This window comes from Dermochelys coriacea, chromosome 8 (genome assembly GCF_009764565.3).
Source record: "Dermochelys coriacea isolate rDerCor1 chromosome 8, rDerCor1.pri.v4, whole genome shotgun sequence".
Classification (NCBI taxonomy): Eukaryota; Metazoa; Chordata; order Testudines; family Dermochelyidae; genus Dermochelys; species Dermochelys coriacea.
In genome coordinates, this window is record NC_050075.1 from 94,880,042 (window position 1) to 94,905,824 (window position 25,783).

The following is a 25,783-nucleotide window of genomic DNA, read 5'->3' on the forward strand; positions in this document are numbered from 1 at the left end:
AGTCCGACCTCCTGCACAGCGCAGGCCACAGAATCTCACCCACTCACTCCTATGAAAAACCTCACCCATGTCTGAGCTATTGAAGTCCTCAAATCATGGTTCAAAACTTCAAGGAGCAGAGAAGCCTCCCTCCAGTCAACCATGCCCCATGCTACAGAGGAAGGCAAAAAAAACTCCAGGGCCTCTCCAATCTGCCCTGGAGGAAAACTCCCTCCCGACCCCAAACATGGCAATCAGCCAAACCCTGAGCACATGGGCAAGATTCACCAGCCAGATACCCAGGAAAGAGTTTTCTATAGTAAATCAGAGGCCAACTACCTCCCCAACCTGCACCTGGAGGCGGAGCCAGGGATTTAAATAGAACAGGCTCAGCTGGGCAGGACCAAATAAGACCTATATAAGCTAGGAAGCTGGCAAAGGGGGCACTACAGGCCTTCTCTGGGAGAAGGGAAGGTGTATTAAGGAGAATAGAGGGTAGTCCATTGGTGCTCCCTGGGAGGAGAGAGGCTGGAAGAGGGGGAAGCCAAGAAGGTGGGAGACAGTTCAGGGGAATAGTAGCAAGGAACAGGAATGCAGACCTTGGCTGCTGACTAGTGGCCCCTGAGACAGGACCCGGAGTAGAGGGTGGGCCTGGGTCCCCCTAGCGGCTGCTGACCAAGTGGCACCAGCAGGGCAGTGAGCAGGAAGTCTGCCTGAGCCCACAGAGGGACTTTGTTACCCCTGGAAAGGGGAATGTAGGGTGACCCCGGCTGGAGGGGAGGCTGTGGTTCCTGGAGGAAGAGGGGCCCGCAGGATAGCTGAGACAACACTGGAGGAGGGTGCAATGCCTGGTCAGATCTAATCCCCAGAGTGCCCTGGTGGTGGCACCACCAGTGGTGAGTGGACCCTGTGACACCGCATCAATGAACGACAGCCTTGGTTCACAGATCCAGGCTGATGTTCAGTTTACAGACAGGCCACTCTCCAAAAGGCACCTCCACCCTTGCTCCCTCCCCATTTTGCCTGTGTTGTCTGCAGACAGGCCTCCCTTGGGATTTCAGTTTTTCATGAGGCATGAACTGTGGCCACTGCCTTTTCCAATGCTTTCAAAGTCTTTGAGCGGGAGGGAAGGTATTCAGCATGCATCAATCTTCCATCTCCATAGTGCAGTGGGACTGGGGAAACACTCGTGGCCATTGCTGGCTATTTCATTAGGAACTATGGGGCAAATCAGTCTTGGGGACAGTTGGCAATCAGAGTGTTTCTCTTCTCCTGCATGGGGATGGAGTAGTCACTAAAATCTCCCTCTCATGCATGGCCTGTGGTAGGCATTGGTCACACCACGTGCCCACACCCTGGAGAGCATAATCTGGATGTGGGGACGGCGTTGCCACAAAATTGCCCATTTAAACCTCCGGGAGCAATTGGATGGTCATATGCAGCCCAAAGACAGTAAACATAATGTGTAGGATGGCATCCCAGAGCAGGGGCCCTTGGTGGTGGGATGGGGGCAGGGTTCCTCATGCAAACCCACACCTACAGGACTCTGTGTGCTGCTAGCCCCTAATAATAGCACCTGCGTGTGAACTAAACCCTATATCATTCGTCCGGCACGGCAACTGTGATTCTATTTGTATGTTAGGAACTGGCTTGAGACTCAAACGCCCATCAGATGGGTATGACTTTTGGTCACTGCTGTGCTGATGTAGCTACAAAATGGTCACCCATCCTCCACATCCCATTACCACCTGTCGTCCCCTCATAGGTGCTCCTCCCCTAAGACGCAATTAGAGCCACTAAACTAAGGGACTTGAAAATAAAGGCACCATTTTCATTTTATGACGGCGGTGGCACTATAAACCATCATTTCCAAACGAATTAAACACCCAAGGACTTTCGGCTGGCTGTGACATTTATATACCGCCATTTAGATTTAATGATTATTCTGTATTTCACAAAAGATCGAGCATGCTCCTACTTTACACCGTACTAAAATTATTCAGTTTCTAAGAATCTTTAAGTCCTGCTGCCAGACATGCATTTTTAATTATATTTAAAGGCCCAAATATGGACTAAAAAATCTCAGTGCTCACATTAAGCTGAATTTATATGGTAATGTGAGCAGGTAGAAGTACAGAATCAGCTTATTAATTTGCTAGATGAGAAAATTATACTATATTTAAAGGTGAGCCATTTGCCCTCATTAAGGAATATTTTTCATGTGTTTCATTTTTAGACCTAGGGCTGTGGATCCTGCATTCTTGGTCTATGCATCTTTTCATGTTTTGCTGTGACTCTGCATATTAAATACACCGTATGCTGAACCTGCATTCAGAAGGAAGGAGAAGTTTTTTTAATTAAGCAACAAAACATGGCAGATGAATGCTAATTTCTTAGCATTACTGCATCACATGGCTACTTTTGCCAAGCACCATTAAGGATATTTGAGACCATTTTTTAATGCAATAGAAAAGGTCCCGTTTACTTGCTGAAATGCACCTACTAACCTTCATAAACTATGGGTATGTTGACACTTAAAAGCTGCTGCTGCACCACTGTAGCGCTTCAGTGTAGACACTCGTTACAGCGATGGGAGGGGTTCTCCTGTCACTGTAGTTAATATACCTACCTGAGATGCAGTAGGTAGCTCAACAGAAGAATTCTTCCATCAACTTAGCACTGTCTACACCAGGGCTTAGGTCGTCATCGCTACATCTCTCAGGGGTATGGATTTTTCACGCCCCCCGAGAGATGTAGCTTTGCCATTCTAAGTTTTCAGGGTCAACTAGCCCTATGTCCGCAACACAGCTTGCCCACCACACATAAGAAGGTATATTTGAGGAGAGAGGCTTCTGCTGTGACTTCTGATGTGTGATGTTACCTTATGTCCTTGATGGTTGCTCGCTTGAGTGGGTCAACCTGCAGCATGTGCATGAGGAGAGTGGCAACTGAACGGTTGAGGTATTCGGGGATGTAGAAAACACCTCCACGGATCTTCTTAAAGAGTGTGGGAACGTGTTCGTCATCAAATGGCAGCGTCCCGCAGAGAAGAGCATAGAGAATAACACCACAACTCCAGATATCCACCTCAGGCCCAGCATACAACCTAAACAAAGTCAAGGCAACAGAGAAGATTTCCTTTCCATGTTTTATCTGTTTGCCAATTGTCATTATATGCTTTGTAGTAGAGGTTATAATATAGCAGAGGAGCTTAAAAGTGGACCCTGAAGGCTAAATGCTTCAGTTCGTACTCCAACCCCAGTGTCCTAAAACTCCGCCTCACTGAAGCTTCTCTGGTTCACTCAGACTGAGACATGGAGGTGCAACCCACAGAAGCTAATGAAGAGGCTAGGAACCAAGTTTGCTCTTCCTCCCCAACAGCTCTGTGACAAGCTTGTTCTCTTGTTCCAATGGCTGATGAACTCAGCCAACTATTTCTATACATCCACCAAGGCAGATATAACTACAAGAAAATATTACACCTCTGTACATTTATTTTTTATGTAAGAAATTTGTATTCAAGTCCGATCCAGTACTTAGGCTTCTAGGAAACTGCTAATGTCGGCGTGGTTATCACAAAGTTTGGGTGCCCCGATACACTGCTTTGATTACTGCATGTTGGATTTTTTTCAGTAACATTGTGAGTATGCTCCCCCTTGGCCAAAATTTCAAAAGTTGGGCTCCTACAGCCATACTCAGGTACCTAAATAGCATGCTCTATTTTTCAAAAGTGCTTGTCATCCAGCAGCTCCTACTAAGGCCAATGAGAGCACTACGTACTCAGCATTTTTTGAAAAAACTGGCCAATTATTTAAATGCGTAAGTATGTTGCCCTTTAGGGTCTTGTTTTTGACAGTTCTGGAGGCCCAGTGTTTCTGCTGGTTCCCAGATTGATAGGATGATCACGGATTTGTATTTTAGGCCCAAGTGGATATATCTACTCTGTCTTACAACCTGTCCTTTCATGCTTTGTTACCCATCAGGCCATGGCAGAAGGTGAATTTTGAATCTGCTCACATACTCTGGTCTCCTACATAAATCCATGTGCAATGTCATACAACAGAACTAATAGACGGACCAATCTCCATGCTATGTGAAAAACATTGTAATGATAACTCTGATAGATGCTGTCCCTTTAAGAGCAAGGCAGGTTGGGAAACCCTTCCAGGATATAAAATGAGAAGCTGAGCAGCAGTGAGGGAGTCTGAGGGGAGGCCTGATAAGGGGAAGGCAATACAGTCAGGGGATTAGTAGATGAAGCTGGTTTAGACATATACAGTGTTTTTGTTTGTTTTATTCATTGCTAATAAGCTGAATCGGTTGAGTCCTTGCAATCCTTCGGGACCTAGAGGGCAATAACTTGTACCTTTTCCCTTGCTGTCCTCTGATAGAGCACTATCTTCTATACTGCTTGAATGAAAGCACAGCTAGGGCTCTACTAAATGAAGCGGGGACAACCTTGATTTGCAGCATCTTTCTGGAGCTGCAGCAGCTGTGGACTTCCTGGCTTTGCCCCCTGTCCGGCCAGCATGACTCACTGATCCCTGTAAGTGGAGTTGTTGCCTCAACTCAGTCCTCTAGTGGCCTAATTCAGAAGGAACTCTGCCATCACTTCCACTGGCATAAGTGACAGGGAACTTAATCAAAAATAATCCACATTAACCAAAACTCTGTGTTTATTTGGCCTGTTAGATGAGATACAGCAGGAAAAATGATATGGGGAAAGTGTACTGGGATTTTGCCACCTGGTTTCTGTTAAAATGAATGCAAACAAGACATGGTATAAAAAAATAACTGGTACCAGACTGGAAAACAGGTGGTTATGAAGAATATGTACAAGATTCTAAATTAGGAAAACCTTCCTTCTAATCCTGGTTCTGTCACTGGCCTGCTGTATGGGCTTGGGCAAATCAGTTTTTTTTCTCCGAGACTCCATTTTCAGAACTGTGAAATGGGAAAGGAAAGGTTCTACTTCCATCTGGGTGTGATGAAGATTAATTCCGGAGTGGGCAGTGCTTTCAATAGGTAAGGTGCTACAGAAATGCCAAATAACAGCCGTATGGTAGGGCATGACTGCTTCACACGTTTGTTTATCATTAATTTAACAGGAAGTCATGAACATTCTGTCCCATGACAGCAGCAACCATTTTTCTGAAAAAAGAAATTGATTAAAAGAAGCCAGAAGATAAGACTTTTCAGATGGAACCACTGGTAAGGTATGGAAAAGGGGTAGAGACCATTGTTAAGGTTTGGGAAGCGGGTGGGTAAAATTGTTTGGTCTATCATTGAATAGTTCTCTTTACCTACATAACAAAATTACAGATAGACAGATAAAACATTTAGCATGTTAGGTGAATAAGAATTTTGGGGAGGGAAACTCCTTGCATATGAAAAGGATTCAGGTCAAAAATATATTTACCTAATTCTTTATTTAGGTATATAAACAACAAATGTCTTTTAATAACTCTTTACAATTTTTAGAAAGACCATTTTCTATTTTTAATCATAGAAAGCAAACGACACAAGGCTCTGTGACTAGATTCACTCCCACTTTTAAAAATGAAGGAGTGTGAGTGGGAGCTTCAGCTATCTTTAATAGTAGTACAAAATAAGTTTCAAATACAAGAACAAATGCAAGAATCACACCTGAACATACACTTGCATTCAAATGGGTTTTCTCAATGATAAGTTATACCTTCCGGAGATGACTTCAGGAGCTGCATAGTTTGGGGAGCCACAGCTGGTTCGCAGAAATTCACCATCTGACATCATGTTCGACAACCCTAAAAGCAAGACTCTTGCATATTGATGCATATTTTGAATGTATGGTTAGCGAGAATTCTATGCTTCTAAAAGGATGACAGGAGGAGTAGCAAGGGAAGGAGTGGGGGAAATTATGAAATAACAAAATTAAACAGTTGGGGGTTTCTGGAATGGTGGGGCATCATGTATTACAAATAATTCTCACATCACTTATCACTAGGAGAAAGAATGCATCTGCAATGAGCTGCCTCAGACTGTTAACTAGCTTTCTAAATCATACTGAATATTCCTGTCACTGCTTGTGTGTAAAATGAAGTGATCCCAACACACACATAGTTCTACAAAAGGAGTAAGCATATGAGATTAAACATAACAGGCTTCAAACCCCCCCCCCCCCACCTAGATCCATTCATGGAGCATAGGTCCATCAATGGCTATTAGCCAAGATGGGCAGGGATGGTGTCCCTAGCCTCTGTTTGCCAGATGCTGGTAATGGGCAACAGGAATGGATCACTTGATGATTATGTGTTCTGTTAATTTCCTCTGAAGCACCTGGCATTGGCCACTGTCAGAAGACAGGATACTGGGCTAGATGGATCTTTGGTCTGACCCAGTATGGCCGTTCTTATGGTCATACAGGGACAAATTCCATCCCGCTGTTACTGCATTGGAGTCTACCATGAATGTTAGCTAATTTTTTTTTAATTATTACGCTGAAAACAGTGATGAATTTGCAAATTACCTTGTTTCTCCACTGTGCTAAAACCCATGTATGTTTATACTACAAACACAAGAGATCTCACTAGCAATGTCTGTCTTCATTGAAGGGTGAGTGTTTACAATTATGAACTCTTCAATTAAAATTATGAAATTGTTAATGGCCGTGCAAACTGACTCAGTTCTGTAAGGCAGGTTATGTTGATACACTCCAGCAAGTGGCTTGTAGCTGGCTACATTTCTGGAATGCTGCTGGGGTCACATACCAAAATCAGCTATCTTGGCATTCATGTGTGCATCCAGCAGCACATTCTCTGGTTTCAGGTCTCTGTGGACAACCATATGCCTGTGACAGTAATCCACTGCAGAGAGAATCTGCTGGAAAAGGCGTCTAGCTTCCGCATCTTCCACCTACAAAACACCAGGAGACGGTTAAAGCTTTCTCTGAAACGACACTTGGCAAAACAGCTTTGGCTCCGTCGTGAGCTGAAAAGCTCTATGATGCACAGATAATATTACAGTAAACAGATTGAAAACAGAGACAAATGTATAAAGCAAATTTTTCCCCTTGCATTTTATACTGCATTACTGCTTTGAAATAAAGCTAATAACTAGGAGCCCTGTGACAAAATTAGGAAAAGCTCAATTTAGACTGGCTATCACAAAGACCTGTGTTTAATTTGGGTCAGGACTGAGCCCTGGCACATCTTGGTTTGGCAATTTATAGTCCCAGCACCTCTGGGCTTGCTGTGTCAATGTAAAAAAAAAAAAAATTGCTTTGAGCCTCCACCTCTTTCATTACAAATTAAGCACTGACAAAGACCTTCCTAATAGTTTTCAGAGTAGCAGCCGTGTTAGTCTGTATTCTCAAAAAGAAAAGGAGTACTTGTGGCACCTTAGAGACTAACAAATGTATTTGAGCATAAGCTTTCGTGAGCTACAGCTCACTTCATCTTATGCTCAAATAAATTTGCTAGTCTCTAAGGTGCCACAAGTACTCCTTTTCTTCTTCTTAATAGTGAAATCTATTAAACTGTGGCCTAGTCTCTCAAGGGAACCAATAGCAGTCCTAACACAGGAGATTTTAATCTAGACTTGAGAAAGCATTGTGCAATGTTCTACAGGGAACAATTCAGCCATGAGGAATGAAGTAGGTGGCTTTGTAGAGGTTAAAAATGGAGCAGCTCTATGATTCTATAATTAGGAAGAATGCAATGGGGAATTAGATCTAATAACGCGCATTTCTGGTCATTTATACTGACCAGTTTGTAATGTTTTTTCACAAAAAATGTAGTTTCTAAAGGTCAAAGTCCAGAAAGGGCCTAACTTTAATACTTAAAAAGATCAAGTATTTTCTATAAACTGGAAAAAAAAAAAATCATGCTGTAAATCAGAATTTATTCATAAATTTAAAGGACCAATGGAAATGACTTCTCCTACCAGCGTATTTATATGAAATAGTTTAGTATAAAATGCATTTCTTTTGTGACCCTTCAGGGAGAGAAGAACATTAGCATTGTAGCCTGAGCTTTCCCGATATCCTAACTGAGACCCTTATTCGTCCATCTTATATGTTCTGATGCTCCTGGCTAGTGGCTGTATGAAACCTACCAAGACATCCATAAGGGAGTTACTAGTGATTCTCCTTGCATTTAACAGTAGGTTTATTATTTGATTGGCTTATTTTTCTGGCTTTTTATTTTTTGTTTATATGTTGTAACACAACATAGAGTAGTTGCAAAGAGATGTATACAACTGTATTCTAGGCCAAATGCAAGATATTCAGGATAGGACTATTTTTGTTCCCTTTAGCTAAAAAGCATCCCATTTTGCAAAACCATTTTATTCTGCAGCACCATCTTTTTCCCACCCGAATCTTTTTCTTGAAAATATACAGTCACTTACACGTCCATGCTTACAGATGTAATCAAACAATTCGCCACCAGATACATATTCCATTACCATAAAAAAATCAGTTGGAGTACTGATGACCTGGTATCTTCAAAAACAAAAGAGAGAATTTAGAAAGACTTGATTAGTAACAACAGGGCAAGGTTTTTAAACAGTTTACTATTATAACTTCTGTAAAATAAACATTTGTTTTGATCTTGTGTAAAAACTTGCTTTCTATGTATGAAAAGCAATCACTTATATTTCAAGGTGCAAACAAATATAATCTCTTTCAATGGTCTGTTGAAAGCATCTGTTTAACAAATTCACTTCTTTATTTCTTAAGCTTTTACATAATCCTCTGAAATCTTTGCTACATTAGTTTACCACACTTAGGACTAACCTGATTTTCAAATTTCCATTTTGGCTAAGATTTACAGCAATCTCTTAAAAGAGATCGCTGTAAAAGCAAAAAGGGAATATTAACTCTCTCCCCCCCCTCTTTGTACTGCAGATGCAGGAGAAAAGAACTCTAGATACTATAGGCAGGTAAAGTTTGAATCTTTCCTATTACACTCCAGTTTCTCAGCTAGTGTAAATTGGCATAACTTTATTGACCTCAGTGAAGCTACATAAATTTATAGCAACACCCGCTGAGGTTCACATCCATTTTCTTGTACTCAGACTTTGTGTTTGCACTGCTTATAGTTGAATTTATGTTCTGTATCATTACACTAGAAGTGAACAAATAACTTCCTGTCTTCTTAAAACTGCATGTAAATACATCGTGTTCAGTAAAACCCTCAAAAGATCAATAAGGGTTAATATACTTTAAAGTGGTTTAAGATCCAGTAAAGCAAAGTCTCTGATAATTCGTTAATGTGTACATGAAAAAAAATCAAATAAAATGGAAAGTAAATGTAGTGCATTCTCACTTCCTAAATTTTCTTTAACATACCATTTCATGATTCAATTATTTAGCCCAGACCCTATTGATGTTCTTAACTTCGATTTAATTTTTAGGCCATAATTTGTTCTCTTTGACATATATGAGAACCGGTTGAGACTCAGGGTGCCAGATGCCTCTTTGAGGAGCACTTTTTGCTACCTGGTTTATGAAATGGTACCAATCTGTTCTCAAAGATGCTAATGATACTGTGGAGTAACTCCATTAAAGTCAATAGTAACTTCAGAATTATAGTGGATTAACTGGAAGCAGAATTTGACCCCTTCCCTTTAAGAGGGAGGCTCACTAGATGACATGCCAGTTTCAAGAATGCTCTAAACATCAGATTATATTTCTAATAGCCATTCAACCACTTTATTTTATAGACATGCCAAACAAATTTAATGGCTAGCTACTATAATAACTTAATTTGTGCATTGAAACCTGGAGGTTTATGGATTTTTAATCTGAGAACACTAAACTACTGCAGTGCAGTTACCTATTTGCAACTTAAATTCGGATACCTCGGAGTGTAAATTTTGGAACCTCTTGCCTGAATTTCAACATCATAAACAGAAAATGGTAACTTTAGTCTTCTGATATCCAGACCACTAATGGAGAACTCCTAATGGTTTGGCGCTAGGATTTCACCTCAAGAGCCTGATCATGTAGTCATTACACAGACAAAAGTCTCATTAACTTCAAAGACTGCTGGATCAGGCCAAAAGAGAAGAGAGAACACTAACTCCCATTGACATCTATGGTAGTTAGTTGTAGCCCTCAGTTCTTGGTCACCATTGCCATTCCATTGAAAAACAACAGGGCTTACACAGGTGTAAGTATGCAGAACTTGGTTCAATAAAGTTTACTATACTGGGATTCCCAAGATAATATCCCAAACTTCCCAGTGAAACTGGTCTGTATAGTTTTCTAAGGCTCTGATTCTGCTCGTATTGACTTCAATGTCACAAGACTGGGCCCTAACTCAGCAAAAACCTGCACACCTGCTTAGCTTTGTATATTACTGGGAGTCACTCCACTGAAGTCAAGTAAAGTGAAGCATGTGTATAAGACTTGTAGGATCAAGGCCTTAATTTATAACTTGGTAGGTCCATGACTGGAACAGCACAAAGGCAGCCTGATCCAAAGCCCTTTGAAATCGCTGATTTAAGTGGGCATGGGACAGACCCATAATGAATAGATGTGTCAACTTATTTGCAAAAAATTAAAAATGTCTTGAATGAATTTAGAGAATATTAATTTGCTGGCTCCGTTCACTGATAGTCTTCTCAAAATGCAAGCTCGCCGTTTCACTCTTTTCCATCTTCTGCAAGTATAATTTAATTTGCTAGTAAAACAAAAATGCATTCAAGAGAATTCCCTCTGACACATCATAGAACTGAAATGCAATATGAACACAGAGAAGCAGTAGCAATAGTACTTACAGTTTGATAATATGAGGGTGCCGAAAGAGTTTTAGGTTTTGAATTTCTCTCTTGATTTTCCCAACCACATCCAAGCTCCGAATTTTCTGTCTATTTAAAATTTTTACGGCTACTTTATGTCCTGTCAGCTGGTGTTCTCCAACTAATGGAAAGAGAACATTATAATGTCACTAAAGAGGATGCAATGACCTGTAGGAGTAATTTAGCTTACTGAAATAGGTGGGTTCTGTGGGAACAATGGAAGGAGGGTCACGATGGGTAAGCTGTCTGAAAGTTGGGAACCACCAGGCCTGCACAGGGGACCGGTGTTTGGACTCCATGACTCAGATGACTAATAAAGGGATATCATCTCTAGGTTAGTGATTCAAGTCCAAAACACGTTGTTACCATCTTAAGATGACTCAGTGGCCCTGTGTGAAATGAGTCTGGTGACCTCAGTCCAGGCCCCAAGCCTGGATTTATAATGTGGACACCACTGATCAATTTAAAGAAAGTTTCAGAGGCCACAGCTCTGATGGACACGGAAACTATGTGGTCAGAGAGCTTGTTTCTGAGGCACTTTTTCCACCCACTCCTATGCAGGTCCTCCCATCCTTGAAAGTCCTCCCATCGTCGCTCAGGATGGAGAGAATGGAACTGAGCATTATCTATGAAGTTCTATGCAGAGTGCTCAAAATCCTGCAAGCTATACTGAAGGATGACAAGTCTATACACGTTTTACCCAGAGATCCACAAGCAAGTAGTTTCTGACTAGTTATGTATTTTAAAGTGCAGCTTCGTTCTCACTGAACGGGAGGTGAGAGGATGGAGTTAACCCTGTCTCTCCCATCATGTTGCAATCCTTCCCCTAACTACACATATTTCTAATCCTTCCTATGCTGCCTTCTGGGATCTAACCACATTAAACTAAAGCTACTTTATCTTGCCCACAAAGCCCTGCATGTATCATACACTGGGATTTTCCAGGCATGCCTTATCGAGCGCTTCAGTAGAGCAAGCCAAACTCTGCTCTGAGTTGTACTGGTCCAAATCACTTACATGGATGGCAGTGGTGTAACACGAGAGGCGAATCTGGCTCAGAGTTTTTAACTTAATGTGAAATTTCCCAGCTTTTGTCAGTTTAAGCCAGACTCCTTCTGTCACCACTTAATGTACTACTTCTTGTGAGAATTAGAAAATACTTATTAGCTGCTAAAATGCATTTAGACTGAATGACAGGTTATGTTCACATTCCATACTATGGACTTGATGAATACTCCAACCAACCTCTCCCAAACTGTTTTCACCATAACCAAAGGGTCCAGTCCTGAAGGCCTTACACAGACATCTATCTTTGCAAAAGCTTAATCAACACTTAGTGGAAATCTCAGGATTTACCCCTCATAAAATAAGCAGAGACACATTTTCTTGTGGCCTCTAGGGATGGGCTGTCTGGAAAATAATTCCATTTGGCAAAAAAAATTGAAATGTAAAGATCTGTTTTCATTCTGCATCAGAACAAAAAGTAGACCTTTAAAAACTTCTGTGAGTGTGAGATATTATGACCCTCACCCTTCCCCTAAGAACAGACAATAGCCCAGTGGTTAGGGCCCTCACATGGGAGACTGACGCGCAGTTTTGCTGAAAAATTCCAGACCAGCTCTAAGGGCAGTGCTTCTCAAGCTATCTGATGTGAGGGACCAGCAATTTTTTTCCCCCAATGTGCGTGCAGATCGGCAGCCGGTGGCTCATGGACTGGCACCAGTCCGCGGACCATCACTTTGCGTAGCAATGGTCTCGGGAGTAGGATGCCAGGAAGGGATTTGCCTTTACATAGGGCTTCCAGTTCTTCAAGGGAGAAATTGATTAATAGAAGGCTTATGTACCACTTAGGCCTGGTCTACACAACAGGGAAAATTTGATATAAGCTACACGATTTGAGTTAGGTGAATAGTCTAATTCAAATTGACATAGCTTAGACCTACTTACCACGGGGTCCACATTACGCAATGTTGACAGGAAACGCTCATCTGTCGACTCCCCCTACCCTTCTCGATCTGGTGGAGTACAGGAGTTGACAGGAGAGCAATGTGCGGTTGATTTAGCGGTTCTTCACTAGATTTAGCGGGTCTTCACTAGACCCACTAAATTGACCGGTGATGCATCGATCGCTGCTCATCAATCCCCCCAATAAGTGTAGACAAGCTCTCAGTGAACTTACAGGGCTTAAGTGGGACTCACGTGATGCACAGGTCTTAAGCTAGCCCTCTGTACAGGGGTTAAGTTCAGCACAAAGATATAATCAAGAATAATGACAAGTTCTAAACTGTTATGTAGTCTGGCGTAATTACTTTCCCTATAGAATCTTAGCACACAAGTGCTAAAAACAAATTAAACAAAAAATACTGAAAAAATATGTCCCTGAAAGGGCAATCTGTCTCTGTGGAGCTCATATCCAAGGCTAAGTTGCAAGGATTTACAGCATGTAAAGATTAGGTTAATCAGAAATAGATATACATAAATCACAGGGGCGAATATTCATTGTCACACAGGGGTAGAGTGAATCTCAAATAACCCAGTCTTAAAAATAGAACTTTACACACACATATAATTATATGCAATTCTCCCGCTGTGCAAACTAACAGCAAAGGCCAAATTCTGCAGAAGTCTTTATTCAATGGGAGTTTCCACAGTTGTGTTTCTTGGCTCCTGAATACTGCAGTGGGAAACCAGTTCTTAAGACTTGTAGTAAGCCCTGATTTTAGGGGGGATGCTGCTGCTGCAAACTTGAGTACATTCTTTAAAAATACAGGTTATAGAGAAATGGGTTGATGCTATTTGTCTCCTATTAAGCACACTGGGACTGACTTTGCTCTCACTTACACTGATGTAAACTGGGAGTAATTCTACTGAGGTTAGTGGAATCACATCAGATTAAAAATGGTGTGAGAGAACTCGGAATTAGACCCATTCCTTACGATTGAACAGCCTGTACCACGAATTGTTCTGGGTGTATAAAGGCAAAATTATAACACAGTTAAATCTATAGGAAGCTCCTTGCATATCCTAACAATAATGCCTTTGGCATTACCATTTATATTGCAGCTGATAACTTAAAACCTTTAACGCCATTTTTTGGCCATAGTTTTATAAATGGTGAGGAGCCTGCAAAGACTTACACATGCTTAACTTGACATAGAGTGGGTGGAATTCTAGCTCAACGGATGTTAATAGGAGTCTTTCTTGACACTTTTCAGAGTAGCAGTCCGTGTTAGTTTGTATTTGCAAAAAGAAAAGGAGTACTTGTGGCACCTTAGAGACTAACAAATTTATTTGAGCATAAGCTCTCATGAGCTACAGCTCACTTCATCGGATGCATTCTTGACACTGAGACTTCAAAGAGGCCAGAACTTCTACCTGTAAGTCATCCCATAGCTACTCACAGCATGCAAACGTAAGTACTTGTATACGTTTTTGCGGGATTGGTTAATATTTTGCTTTTAGCTTCATACAGTTAATTCCCATTACATAACATACTTCAGGCCTATATTAGAACACATGGCAAAAACTAGTATCTTCCATTCCTCTCTGTCATTTGCTGCTACTCCTATCTGTTCTATGGCACAGATATGGCCTGTTCTGCCCCGTTTCAAAGAGGTCTTCTTCAGATTTCTCTTGACCGCCCTCATTTCCTTACACCAGTACCTTCATGTGGGAATCTGTGTGTTGGTAGGTGGAGTACGTGCCCCAGATATGTCCAGTGCATCCTTCTGATTCTGGTGGCAATGAATGAGCTGATAGTTGGCGATTTCTCAGAACTCTTCATTGTAACAAAGTCTTTCTGGCCAATGCCCAGAATCTTTTGCAGACATTTATTTTCAAAGCTATCTACTTCTCTGTCTAAAATTTTTGGTAAATATCCAGCTCTCGCACTCGCAGCTGTATTTTAGCACTGAGATTATGTTTGAATTGAAAATTCTCAGTTTTGTCCTGACGCTACATATCTTTAATTGCCATACGTTTAGTAAATGCTGTGGGTGCCTTTCCTATTGTTGATGTCACTTATTTTACTATCTTCCATAGGAATCAACTTTATTTAAGTCTTTAAAATAAATCTATAGTTTAATAATTACACAGCTAAGGAGTTCTCTGTATGAAAAGAGATCCAAAATTTAATCTAAAGCAGGGGGAAACCATTGGCATATTTTAAGAGATTAAAATCATTATGTTTTTAAAAAGCTGATTTATTTCTACTTGAGAATTTGCTTAATACACTCTAATACGTATTTTCTAAAATATGCCATAATCATCTGTTTCTATCTAACAGCGTTGGATTACATACATTACAAAACTGTTAATGTTTCTTTTACTACATTAAAAAGGTGGGGCACAGGAGGGGTTTTCGTTTGTTTTGGTTTTGATTTTTTTTTTTTAGATTACACTGAAAACTTGTTTACAATAAACACAAAGATACAGTGACATTCGTAATCAGGGAGGCCACAGAATAATATTCTGAATCACAAGACGGAGTAAAAACCTTGCCATTAATTTATTAACAGCATATCGTTTTAAAGGCTTTAAGCAGATCACTAGAAGCTCACTGCAGTGTCTGAGTGCGGACAGGAGCAGAGCATCAAAATGACAGAGCAGGAAGGCTGTTACCATTCTGGGTGAACGAGGTCATTATTATTAGCGAAGAGATAAGCACTGCCAGAGATTCTTTCCTCAATAAGAGTATCCCAAAAATAAAACACTTGGCGACCCTTGAAAATAAAAGCACCACTTTGCATGTCCATTTTAAAGTTTTAAATATTATGAAGAATAAATGGAACTGCAATATGCTACAGTTTGTATTATACATGCAAGTCAGGGATTTAACTATGGGCTGAGGTAAACAGGGTCATTCTTATTGTGCAGTATATAGAAAATACCAATCACAAGTATTAGGATGCACCTTTGCATCTCTTGGGATTCTGGAAATTACAGCTTCCCAAGGTTTCAGAGTAGCAGCCGTGTTAGTCTGTGTCTGCAAAAAAGAAAAGGAGTACTTGTGGCACCTTAGAGACTAACAAATTTATTTGAGTATAAGCTTTCATGAGCTACAGCTCATACAGCACCCTATGCCATGCTGCTAATGGACTGCTCTGTAGCCCAGAATTTCTAGAAAACGCTATGCTAAAGCAACCCCCCTTCTATATTTGTGAGGGGGACAGTGTATGGTCACTTATGGTGACCCTGCACTGGGAGAATTCTCTCCAGGCCCTTTGTGGCATAGTTCTGGAAGGAAGTCAGTTTCTCTTCCAGCCAGGGTTAATGTAACATGTACATGGAGTACAAGTTAATACTGTAATGAGAAGAGAGGGAGGAGAGAAAGGGGGCCGGAATGGAGCACATGAGATCAATACCTATAGACCTTGCATCCGGGATGAATAAGCCCACAGGACATATGATTTGGCGGGACAATAGAAACCCCACATTTAAGGCCTACAAATCAATCACCTCAACAGTGTGATACATAAATAATACTTTGCATGTGCCCAGAGAAGCACCTGCCATTGGAGAATCTCAAACCATTTTCCAAAAATAAAGAATGATACCATGCCACATCTCTTGTGGTCAGTAAGAATGCAATAACTGCTTTGGGTGGGGAAACTGAGGCAAAACACAGTTAAGTGGCTTGATCACAGTCATGCAGAAGTAACACAGCCAGGAACAAAACCCAGATCTCATCCCTAGGTTCAGCACAGTCCTTTATATACAAATGATATATTATATTCTACTATGTATTTACATCACTCCCATCCTCACTCATAAGGATAGACCAGGCCTGAAAGACAGTATTTAAAGAAATAATGTTACTGAATAGCTTATCTTCTTTCCATCCCTGAAAAACAACACGCATCTTTGCAGGGTTTTTTTTTTAAGTTCAAACACATCAATAATTAAAAATAACAGTCTGCTTTGTAATCCATCTTTTGCTTACAGTAAGCATCAGATACAGAGATATTATTGTTTCACTCCCCAGTGACTTGTTAAGTCTACACGTATGTCTTGAGAGACAAAAGAGTGACTATAAATTGCCTTTTAAACACATCAGGTTTCTAATGTAGCTGTATCCAGCCAGAGGAATCTTTCCATACTGGAGTAAACACACTTTTCCGCCCTGTTTAGTAGGTTGTTGTGCCTAGCCTTCATTTTATCTTTGGTTGTTAGCTTGTGTTCTGTTCTTTCTAATGATTTTATCTTAAGCTACTGGGTCTAGTTAGGAGTCTGTGTTCCTCTCCACAGTGGGGAATAACTGGCTAGGGGGTAGTACTGCTGAAAAGGATCTGAGGATTACAGTAGATCACGACTTGAATATGAGTCAACAACGTGATGCAGTTGCTAAAAAGGGTCATATTATTCTGGTGGTATTAACAGGAATGGCATATGTAAGACATGGCAGGTAATTATCCCACTCTAGCTGGCACTGGTGAGGCCTCAGCTGGAATACCGTGTCAATCCGGGGTACCACCCCTTAGGAAAGATGTGCACAAACTGGAGACCAGCCAGAGGCGAGCAACCAAAATGATAAAAGGTTTAGAAACCTGATCTCTGAGGAAAGGTTCTAAAACCTGGGCATGTTTTGTCTTGAGAAAAGAAGAATGAGGGGGCCCCTGATAACAGCTGTTAAGAGCTGTTATAAAGAGGATAGTGATTGTCAAAGGCTGTTAAAAAGAGGACAGTTCTCCCTATCCACTGGAGTTAGTCAAGTATTAATCTGCAGCAAGGGAGATTTATGGTAGATATTAGAAAAAAGTTTGTAACTATAAGGGTAGTTAAGCTCTGGAATAGGTTCTAAAGGAGGTTGTGGAACCCCATCACTGGAGATTTTTAAGAAGCACCTGTCAGGGATAGTCTAAGTTTACTTGGTCCTGCCTCAGCACAGGGGGCTGGACTTGATGACTTCTTGAGTCCCTCCAGCCTTACATTTCTATGATTCCATGTTGTGGAAGCTGTGAAACTTGTTGCTTGCAGTACATGAACAATTTTTCATATACTAATATTAGAAATAGGTTTTAGAAATGTAGATCCTGCAATTAATTTCCCCCAGGTTCTTGTGTGTGGGGGGGGGGTATTGGTTCCTGTCCTTTGCTCACACACAGCCCAAAACAAAAGGTCCTCTCCTCCCCTGATTCTGATGGAGGGGGGATAATACGAGCATATCTAGGAAGGGGTGATGTGATATGGAAGGAGCAGCAGCTCCAATGTACATTCCCTTGAGAACTGCAGAAATCCCCCTGCACCATCACGTATGTGGCGCTCCACAAACAAGGGAAGAGTGAGAAGTAGATGTTATGTAGCACATTCTCTTTTGGTACCTGGTGGTTGTCTGCTGGGAAACCTCCATGAAGTAATGTTGCTAGAACTCTCCTCTGCACCTCCGCTCCCTCTTAGGCGTGAGGTGAGCAGTAGTGGGGTGGGGTATTCAGCCAGTGGCAGCAAACCTTCGCAGGAGCATTGGCTGCCATTGGAAATGGGGTGACCTTACTATGTGCATGGAGGGGAAGACAATCCTTAGGCCTGGGGGAGTAGTGCTATTTTGACCCACAGATCCTTGGGGTTGGCAGGATGTACCCCTCCATGGGGTCACAAAGTCCTCCCTTTGGGGGGAAAGGTGTGGGCACACTCCACAAAGGAGAGACTCAGAGATTTTTGATGTAGTTTTTCCTCCTAAAAAGAGGGGTCCAGAGAGCCCAAAAATGCTAATACTCCTGGATTATCAGCATCACCACCATTTTTCAGCTCCCTTTACTTTATTACGCCCGTTCAGGGCCTGATGCAAAGCCTATTCATGTCAATAGATGTCTTCTCCTGACTTCAGTGGCCTGACAGAAGCCCAGTAGAGCTTTCAGCTCTTGACATTTGCCATGAACCACTGGGAAGAGAGGGGGAATTTCTCAGAAAGTTAATACAAACAAAACCAAATAATTTGCTCACTCAGTGATTCCCTAGAAGAGAAAGGTGGGAGGGCTGTGTTTGAAATTGGCTTTAAGAAAAGGAGTACTTGTGGCACCTTAGAGACTAACAAATTTATTTGAGCATAAGCTTTCGTGAGCTGCAGCTCACTTCATCGGATGCATGAGCTATAGCTCACGAAAGCTTATGCTCAAATAAATTTGTTAGTCTCTAAGGTGCCACAAGTACTCCTTTTCTTTTTGCGGACACAGACTAACACGGCTGCTACTCTGAAAATTGGCTTTAGTCACTTTCCTGTAGTGATGAGTATTCCGGACAATTTCTGAAATGCTGAAAACCACAAACAGAAGTAACACTGGGACTATCAAGCCCTGGGCTAGTGTAGGTTAGTCTGGTGGTGGAAGTGACCAGGATAATGAGAGAAAAAGCAGCAGCCATCCAGTTCTTACAACAAGACAATGACTGCAAGGGCTAGTCATCAGCGCTGACTGCAGCCTCAGAGAAGCCAAGTCAAAAGAAAATTAATAGTGTTACTCTTCTTAAGTACCTACTTCTGCTATTGAACACTGCATTATTGTCAGCGTATGGCAAACATGCATCTCAAGCAGTTAGCAAGGCGCGCGTGGAAGAGATGTAAACAAATCTGTTTCAAAAAATGGCCCTTTCTGATTTAGCTATTTTTGAACAGAAAATAGTCATGAAAAGAAACAATATTTCTCTTGCAATAAGATGTACCAATCATGAAAGTTGAATGAAAGCTGAAGTCCCCAAATGTCCTAGCTCTCCACAGAAACTCTGTATGAACTTTACTTCATAGGCACCTGGGTTTCTTTGATGCAGTAAAAGTCAAAGCACTTACTGCTTCTGCAAGTACTACCATTGGAACACAAGAGCTTATGGGACAGTGAGAGAACTCATTTCCTTTTATTAACTTCCCCTCTCCTGCCCCTAGCTCTACCCCTGATTAAAAAGAAAAACAATAAAACATGTAACTAACACAGCTGCCCAATTCTTCATCATAACCATTTGTGTGTGTGTTATATCACCATCCCCTACTTGTGGCTATTTTGTCTTCTAGATTGTCAGCCCTCTGGCACAGGGTTTGACTCTAATCTGTTTGCACAGTGTCCAGGACAATGGGGCTGTGATCTTGGCTGGGGCTCTTGGGCGCTGCCATAATATGTTTACTGCTATTATTAATTACTATAATTTTGCCTACACCTAACGAAACCCTGTGACCTGTAATCTCACTGTTGTCTTTGACTCTTCTCATAACTCCTTTTAGCCACTCAACCCATCCCATCCTGGATCTCTTGCTGGATCCTGTTACCTGTTCCTCTTTTAACCAAATTCCAGTCCCTGCTTAAAACCATCCATCATCTTCAAGAAATCACTTCTTTTTTTCCTCCTTGATAATCCCCACACTTTCCCCCCCCCCTCTTAATTATTGTGTGGTACCTTATGTTTTCTTATCTTTGTTCCTGCCTCCCAAAAGCATACTCTTCAGTGACTTCCCGAATGCACTGTGCAAAGTGTGAGTGCCAGATCACTAGGGTTATTAAAAACAAATCAGCCTGAAAAATGGTTGTAAAATGACTACATATCTCCTATTCTTAGTGAATAGGAAATAATTATTCAAAATATATATATGCTTGAATCAATAGCTCATAATATATCTAATTTCCTTCATGTTTCTTGTTAGAACATAATGATTACAGGCTACTTTAGTGCCCATTAAATCAAAATTGCTATGATTTAGCACACAAAGAGCACACCTAGTTTAATCTCAGTTTGGAAACCATAAATCCACTTTGCATATACCGAACTCCCACTAGAAAAGGGGATGGTGTTTTAGGCAAAATACTGAGAAAAATTATACATATAAGGCACTACTCCATGAAAATAACTTTTCCTAAATCCCAGTTGTTTACAATACTTTAAACATGTCTTTTGGAAACTGCTGGCTGTGTATGAAAGTCAGGATTGTATACAGTAATGTTTTAATTATTTAAATGGCCCCCTTCTTCCAGACTTTGAGTGAAGAGGAACAATGTTTTTTTCTCAGCGAGCAGATGAATTGTGTATTTTTCTTTGGCCCTGTTATCTGAGAAAAGTCAAAATTTGACTTAACGTTGGCATTAATAGGGAAAAAAAGAAGGTGTATGTACTTTTATTCACAAATCTTTCAGACAGCTGAGGCAAAGTTTGTATCTGACTTGAAAGTGCAAGGTGAATTCTGACTGATCACGAAGCAGCCTCTGCTGTAAGAATCCCTATGTATAAATCAACCCTGACTCCCCCATACCTTCTGCTACAGTTCTGAACCGAAAGCCCCTATTTAGGGATAGGGAGAAGAAATCATCTTTGGCTCTTGCTCCTATTCCCCAACATGACACCTGCTACATCTTCCACAGTGGTGACACAGCTGGAACTCAAGGATGATCTATATCACACCACAGAGGCAAAGATGCTAAGACAGGTCCCTTCAGTCACCATTTCGTTCCCAATCTCCTCCATACGCAGGAATGAATGTTTGAACACTCTCTATTCTTACCCACCGGCAAAGGAGGAATGTAAAGGTCAGGGTTAGAAACGGCTGCATGTGGTTATTGAAGAGCGGGGGTTGAACCTCCCTGAAACTTCCTGCCCGCACCCATTCAGCCACAATTACCCTCTTCTCTCCAGGAGGACCCTGCGTCCCCACTCTCCACCAGCCCCACAGGCAGCAGGGACACTCCAGCTTTGGGAAGGACAGACTCCAGGTGAAGAGGGAAGCATTCAGTTCTTAAAAGTTGACACCCACTAGAACTAGGATGACCAGAGAGCAAGTGTGAAAAATTGGCAGGGGGTGGGCTTAATAGGCACCTATATAAGAAAAAGTCCCGAATATTGGGACTGTCCCTGTGAAATCAGGATATTTGGGCACCCTAACACCCATGCTCTTTTGTGTGGTGAACAACAGAGAGGGTATCATTCAGCCGTAATCACCGCCCTGCTTCACAAGCCAATTCTCTGCAGCATGCCTGGCTGCCCCAGCCTGTTACCTCTGTGGCTTGACATTGTGCTCCTGCCTCAACATGCCCGTGGCAAATATTTTCCAGCCTCGGTTGCCGGGTCTGATTCCCTGCACACGAATCCCAGTCACTGTGGTCTCTGGCTGTAGTAACTGACCACAAGAAAGTCTGTCCCCTACTGTGGCTATGGCGAGGGTACCGGGCATGCACAGAGGAAGTGGATTCCAGACTCTGCCTGCCTGGCCTGGTTTATGAAGGGTAGAGAAAGGCTGCAGAGCGGAGGGAGGGAAAGAGTACAGGCACTGGAGTGGTGAGGGTGACACAGGGAAGAGGGACTCACATAGTACATGCCTACAGATTGCAAAGGCCTCACCTGGTGCACTGGACATAGGAAAGGTGTGTACATGAGGGGAGAGGGCACAGGCGAGAGGAGAGGGAGTGGACAGGACTTCACCCAGTGCATCCATGCGAGGAGGGTGCAGGCCAGTGGAGGGAACTGGAGGGATGAACGGTGCATGCACTGTGCTTGTGCCGGGGCAGGAAATGGGCGGTGGTGCTCACTGGGGCAAAGGGATGGGGCTGCAAAGCTCGTTCCCTGGGGGAAGGGAGCCAGGGGCTGCATGGGGCATGCACAGGGAGCTGCCTGGTGCGTGCCCTGGGGGAAGGGAGCGAGGGGGCTGCATGGGGCATTCACAGAGGACTGCCCGATGCGTGCCCTGGGGAAGGGAGCAAGGATCTGCACAGCTGGTGCCCTGAGGGAAGGGAGCGAGGGGGCTGCATGGGGCATGCACAGAGGACTGCCCGCTGCGTGCCCTGGGGAAGGGAGCGAGGGGGCTAGGCACAGCTGGTGCCCTGAGGGAAGGGAGCCAGGGGCTGCATGGGGCATGCACAGAGGGCTGCCCGCTGCGTGCCATGGGGAAGGGAGCGAGAGGGCTGCATGGGGCATGCACAGAGGACTGCCCAGTGCGTGCCCTGGGGAAGGGAGCAAGGATCTGCACAGCTGGTGCTCTGAGGGAAGGGCGTGAGGGGGCTGCACAGCTGGTGCCCTGAGGGAAGGGAGTGTGGGGGCTACACAGCTGGTGCCCTGGGGGAAGGGCGTGAGGGGGCTGCACAGCTGGTGCACTGGGGGAAGGGAGCGAGGGGGCTGCATGGGGCATGCACAGAGGACTGCCCGGTGTGTGCCCTGGGGAAGGGATTGAGGATCTGCACAGCTGGTGCCCTGAGGGAAGGGAGCGAGGGGGCTGCATGGGGCATGCACAGAGGACTGCCCGCTGCGTGCCCTGGGGAAGGGAGCCGGGGGCTGCCCGGTGCGTGCCCTGGGGAAGGGAGCTGGGGGCTGCATGGGGCATGCACAGAGGACTGCCCGGTGCGTGCCCTGGGGAAGGGATTGAGGATCTGCACAGCTGGTGCCCTGGGGAAGGGAGCCGGGGGCTGCATGGGGCATGCACAGAGGACTGCCCGGTGCGTGCCCTGGGGAAGGGATTGAGGATCTGCACAGCTGGTGCCCTGAGGGAAGGGAGCAAGGATCTGCACAGCTGGTGCCCTGAGGGAAGGGAGTGAGGGGGCTGCATGGGGCATGCACAGAGGACTGCCCGCCGCGTGCCCTGGGGAAGGGAGCGAGGGGGCTGCACAGCTGGTGCCCTGAGGGAAGGGAGCCAGGGGCTGCATGGGGCATGCACAGAGGACTGCCCGGTGCGTGCCCTGGGGAAGGGATTGAGGATCTGCACAGCTGGTGCCCTGAGGGAAGGGAGTGAGGGGGCTGCATGGGGCATGCACAGAGGACTGCCCGCTGCGTGCCCTGGGGAAGGGAGCGAGGGGGCTGCACAGCTGGTGCCCTGAGGGAAGGGAGCCAGGGGCTGCATGGGGCATGCACAGAGGGCTGCCCGCTGCGTGCCATGGGGAAGGGAGCGAGAGGGCTGCATGGGGCATGCACAGAGGACTGCCCAGTGCGTGCCCTGGGGAAGGGAGCCGGGGGCTGCATGGGGCATGCACAGAGGACTGCCCGGTGCGTGCCCTGGGGAAGGGATTGAGGATCTGCACAGCTGGTGCCCTGAGGGAAGGGAGCAAGGATCTGCACAGCTGGTGCCCTGAGGGAAGGGAGTGAGGGGGCTGCATGGGGCATGCACAGAGGACTGCCCGCTGCGTGCCCTGGGGAAGGGAGCGAGGGGGCTGCACAGCTGGTGCCCTGAGGGAAGGGAGCCAGGGGCTGCATGGGGCATGCACAGAGGGCTGCCCGCTGCGTGCCCTGGGGAAGGGATTGAGGATCTGCACAGCTGGTGCCCTGAGGGAAGGGAGTGAGGGGGCTGCATGGGGCATGCACAGAGGACTGCCCGCCGCGTGCCCTGGGGAAGGGAGCGAGGGGGCTGCACAGCTGGTGCCCTGAGGGAAGGGAGCCAGGGGCTGCATGGGGCATGCACAGAGGGCTGCCCGCTGCGTGCCATGGGGAAGGGAGCGAGAGGGCTGCATGGGGCATGCACAGAGGACTGCCCAGTGCGTGCCCTGGGGAAGGGAGCCGGGGGCTGCATGGGGCATGCACAGAGGACTGCCCGCTGCGTGCCCTGGGGAAGGGAGCCGGGGGCTGCCCGGTGCGTGCCCTGGGGAAGGGAGCTGGGGGCTGCATGGGGCATGCACAGAGGACTGCCCGGTGCGTGCCCTGGGGAAGGGATTGAGGATCTGCACAGCTGGTGCCCTGGGGAAGGGAGCCGGGGGCTGCATGGGGCATGCACAGAGGACTGCCCGGTGTGTGCCCTGGGGAAGGGATTGAGGATCTGCACAGCTGGTGCCCTGAGGGAAGGGAGCGAGGGGGCTGCATGGGGCATGCACAGAGGACTGCCCGCTGCGTGCCCTGGGGAAGGGAGCGAGGGGGCTGCACAGCTGGTGCCCTGAGGGAAGGGAGCCAGGGGCTGCATGGGGCATGCACAGAGGGCTGCCCGCTGCGTGCCCTGGGGAAGGGAGCCGGGGGCTGCCCGGTGCGTGCCCTGGGGAAGGGAGCTGGGGGCTGCATGGGGCATGCACAGAGGACTGCCCGGTGCGTGCCCTGGGGAAGGGATTGAGGATCTGCACAGCTGGTGCCCTGGGGAAGGGAGCCGGGGGCTGCATGGGGCATGCACAGAGGACTGCCCGCTGCGTGCCCTGGGGAAGGGAGCGAGGGGGCTGCACAGCTGGTGCCCTGAGGGAAGGGAGCCAGGGGCTGCATGGGGCATGCACAGAGGGCTGCCCGCTGCGTGCCATGGGGAAGGGAGCGAGAGGGCTGCATGGGGCATGCACAGAGGACTGCCCAGTGCGTGCCCTGGGGAAGGGAGCCGGGGGCTGCATGGGGCATGCACAGGGAGCTGCCCGCTGCATGCCCTGGGGAAGGGATTGAGGATCTGCGCAGCTGGTGCCCTGGGGAAGGGAGCCGGGGGCTGCCCGGTGCGGGCCGTGCTGGGGGGGCGCGGGGGCTCGCGTGTGCCCGGTCCGTGGAGCCGACGCGAGGGCCGCTCCCAGCCCGGCGCCGGGCGATCCCGTTTCCCCGGCGCCCCCGCCCCGGTACTCAGCTCTTGACTTTGCCGAAGGTGCCGACCCCGAGGGTGTCCCCCAGCACGTAGTGCCCGATCTTCACCCGCCCGTCGTGCTTCTGCCTCTCAGCCATCTTCGCTGCGCGCCGCCGGAGCGACCACAATGCAGCAGGGCCGGGCGGGGGGGCGCGGGCAGAGGGGCGGCCCGGGGCAGGGCGATGCCAGCTGGGCGTGGGGGTGGCACGGGAGAGGGGGGCTGCATGGCGTGGTGCCAGGCTGGGGGGATGGGGACAGCGCAAGGGCTGGCCGGGAGGGAGGCAGGGTGCATGCACCGGGGGAGGTGCCAGGCTGAGGGGTGGGTGCTAGGCTTGGGGGGGGGATAGGAATGCTGCAGGGTGCATGCACAGGGGGTGGGTGCCAGGCTGAGGGGTGGGTGCTAGGCTTGGGGGGGGATAGGAATGCTGCAGGGTGCATGCACGGGGGGGAGGGGGTGGGTGCCAGGCTGAGGGGTGAGTGCCAAGCTTGGGAGGGGTAGAGGAATGGCACAGTGTCAGGCTGGTAGGAAGGCAGGGTGTATGGTGCATGTATGGGGGG

At 45.7% G+C, this 25,783-nt stretch overlaps 1 protein-coding gene and 1 long non-coding RNA gene across 2 annotated transcripts in view; one reads left to right on the top strand and one right to left on the bottom strand.

Moving 5' to 3' along the window:
* Nucleotides 1-25,353, bottom strand: part of PRKAA2 (protein kinase AMP-activated catalytic subunit alpha 2) — a 32,385-nt gene extending 7,032 nt beyond the window's left edge. Inside the window, exons 1-6 of the mRNA XM_038414833.2 lie at nucleotides 25,230-25,353; nucleotides 10,741-10,882; nucleotides 8,365-8,458; nucleotides 6,726-6,870; nucleotides 5,675-5,762; nucleotides 2,861-3,085 (exon numbers count right to left, since the gene is read on the bottom strand). Of these exons, the coding sequence (XP_038270761.1) occupies nucleotides 2,861-3,085; nucleotides 5,675-5,762; nucleotides 6,726-6,870; nucleotides 8,365-8,458; nucleotides 10,741-10,882; nucleotides 25,230-25,323 (788 nt within the window). The 5' untranslated portion in view covers nucleotides 25,324-25,353. The remainder of the gene's footprint in view (nucleotides 1-2,860; nucleotides 3,086-5,674; nucleotides 5,763-6,725; nucleotides 6,871-8,364; nucleotides 8,459-10,740; nucleotides 10,883-25,229) is intronic.
* Nucleotides 292-9,323, top strand: LOC122455452. The gene is made up of 4 exons (XR_006273666.1): nucleotides 292-875; nucleotides 4,922-5,004; nucleotides 5,088-5,195; nucleotides 7,957-9,323. It is a non-coding gene; the product is annotated as an uncharacterized LOC122455452 (long non-coding RNA).
* Nucleotides 25,354-25,783: the final 430 nt, after the last annotated feature.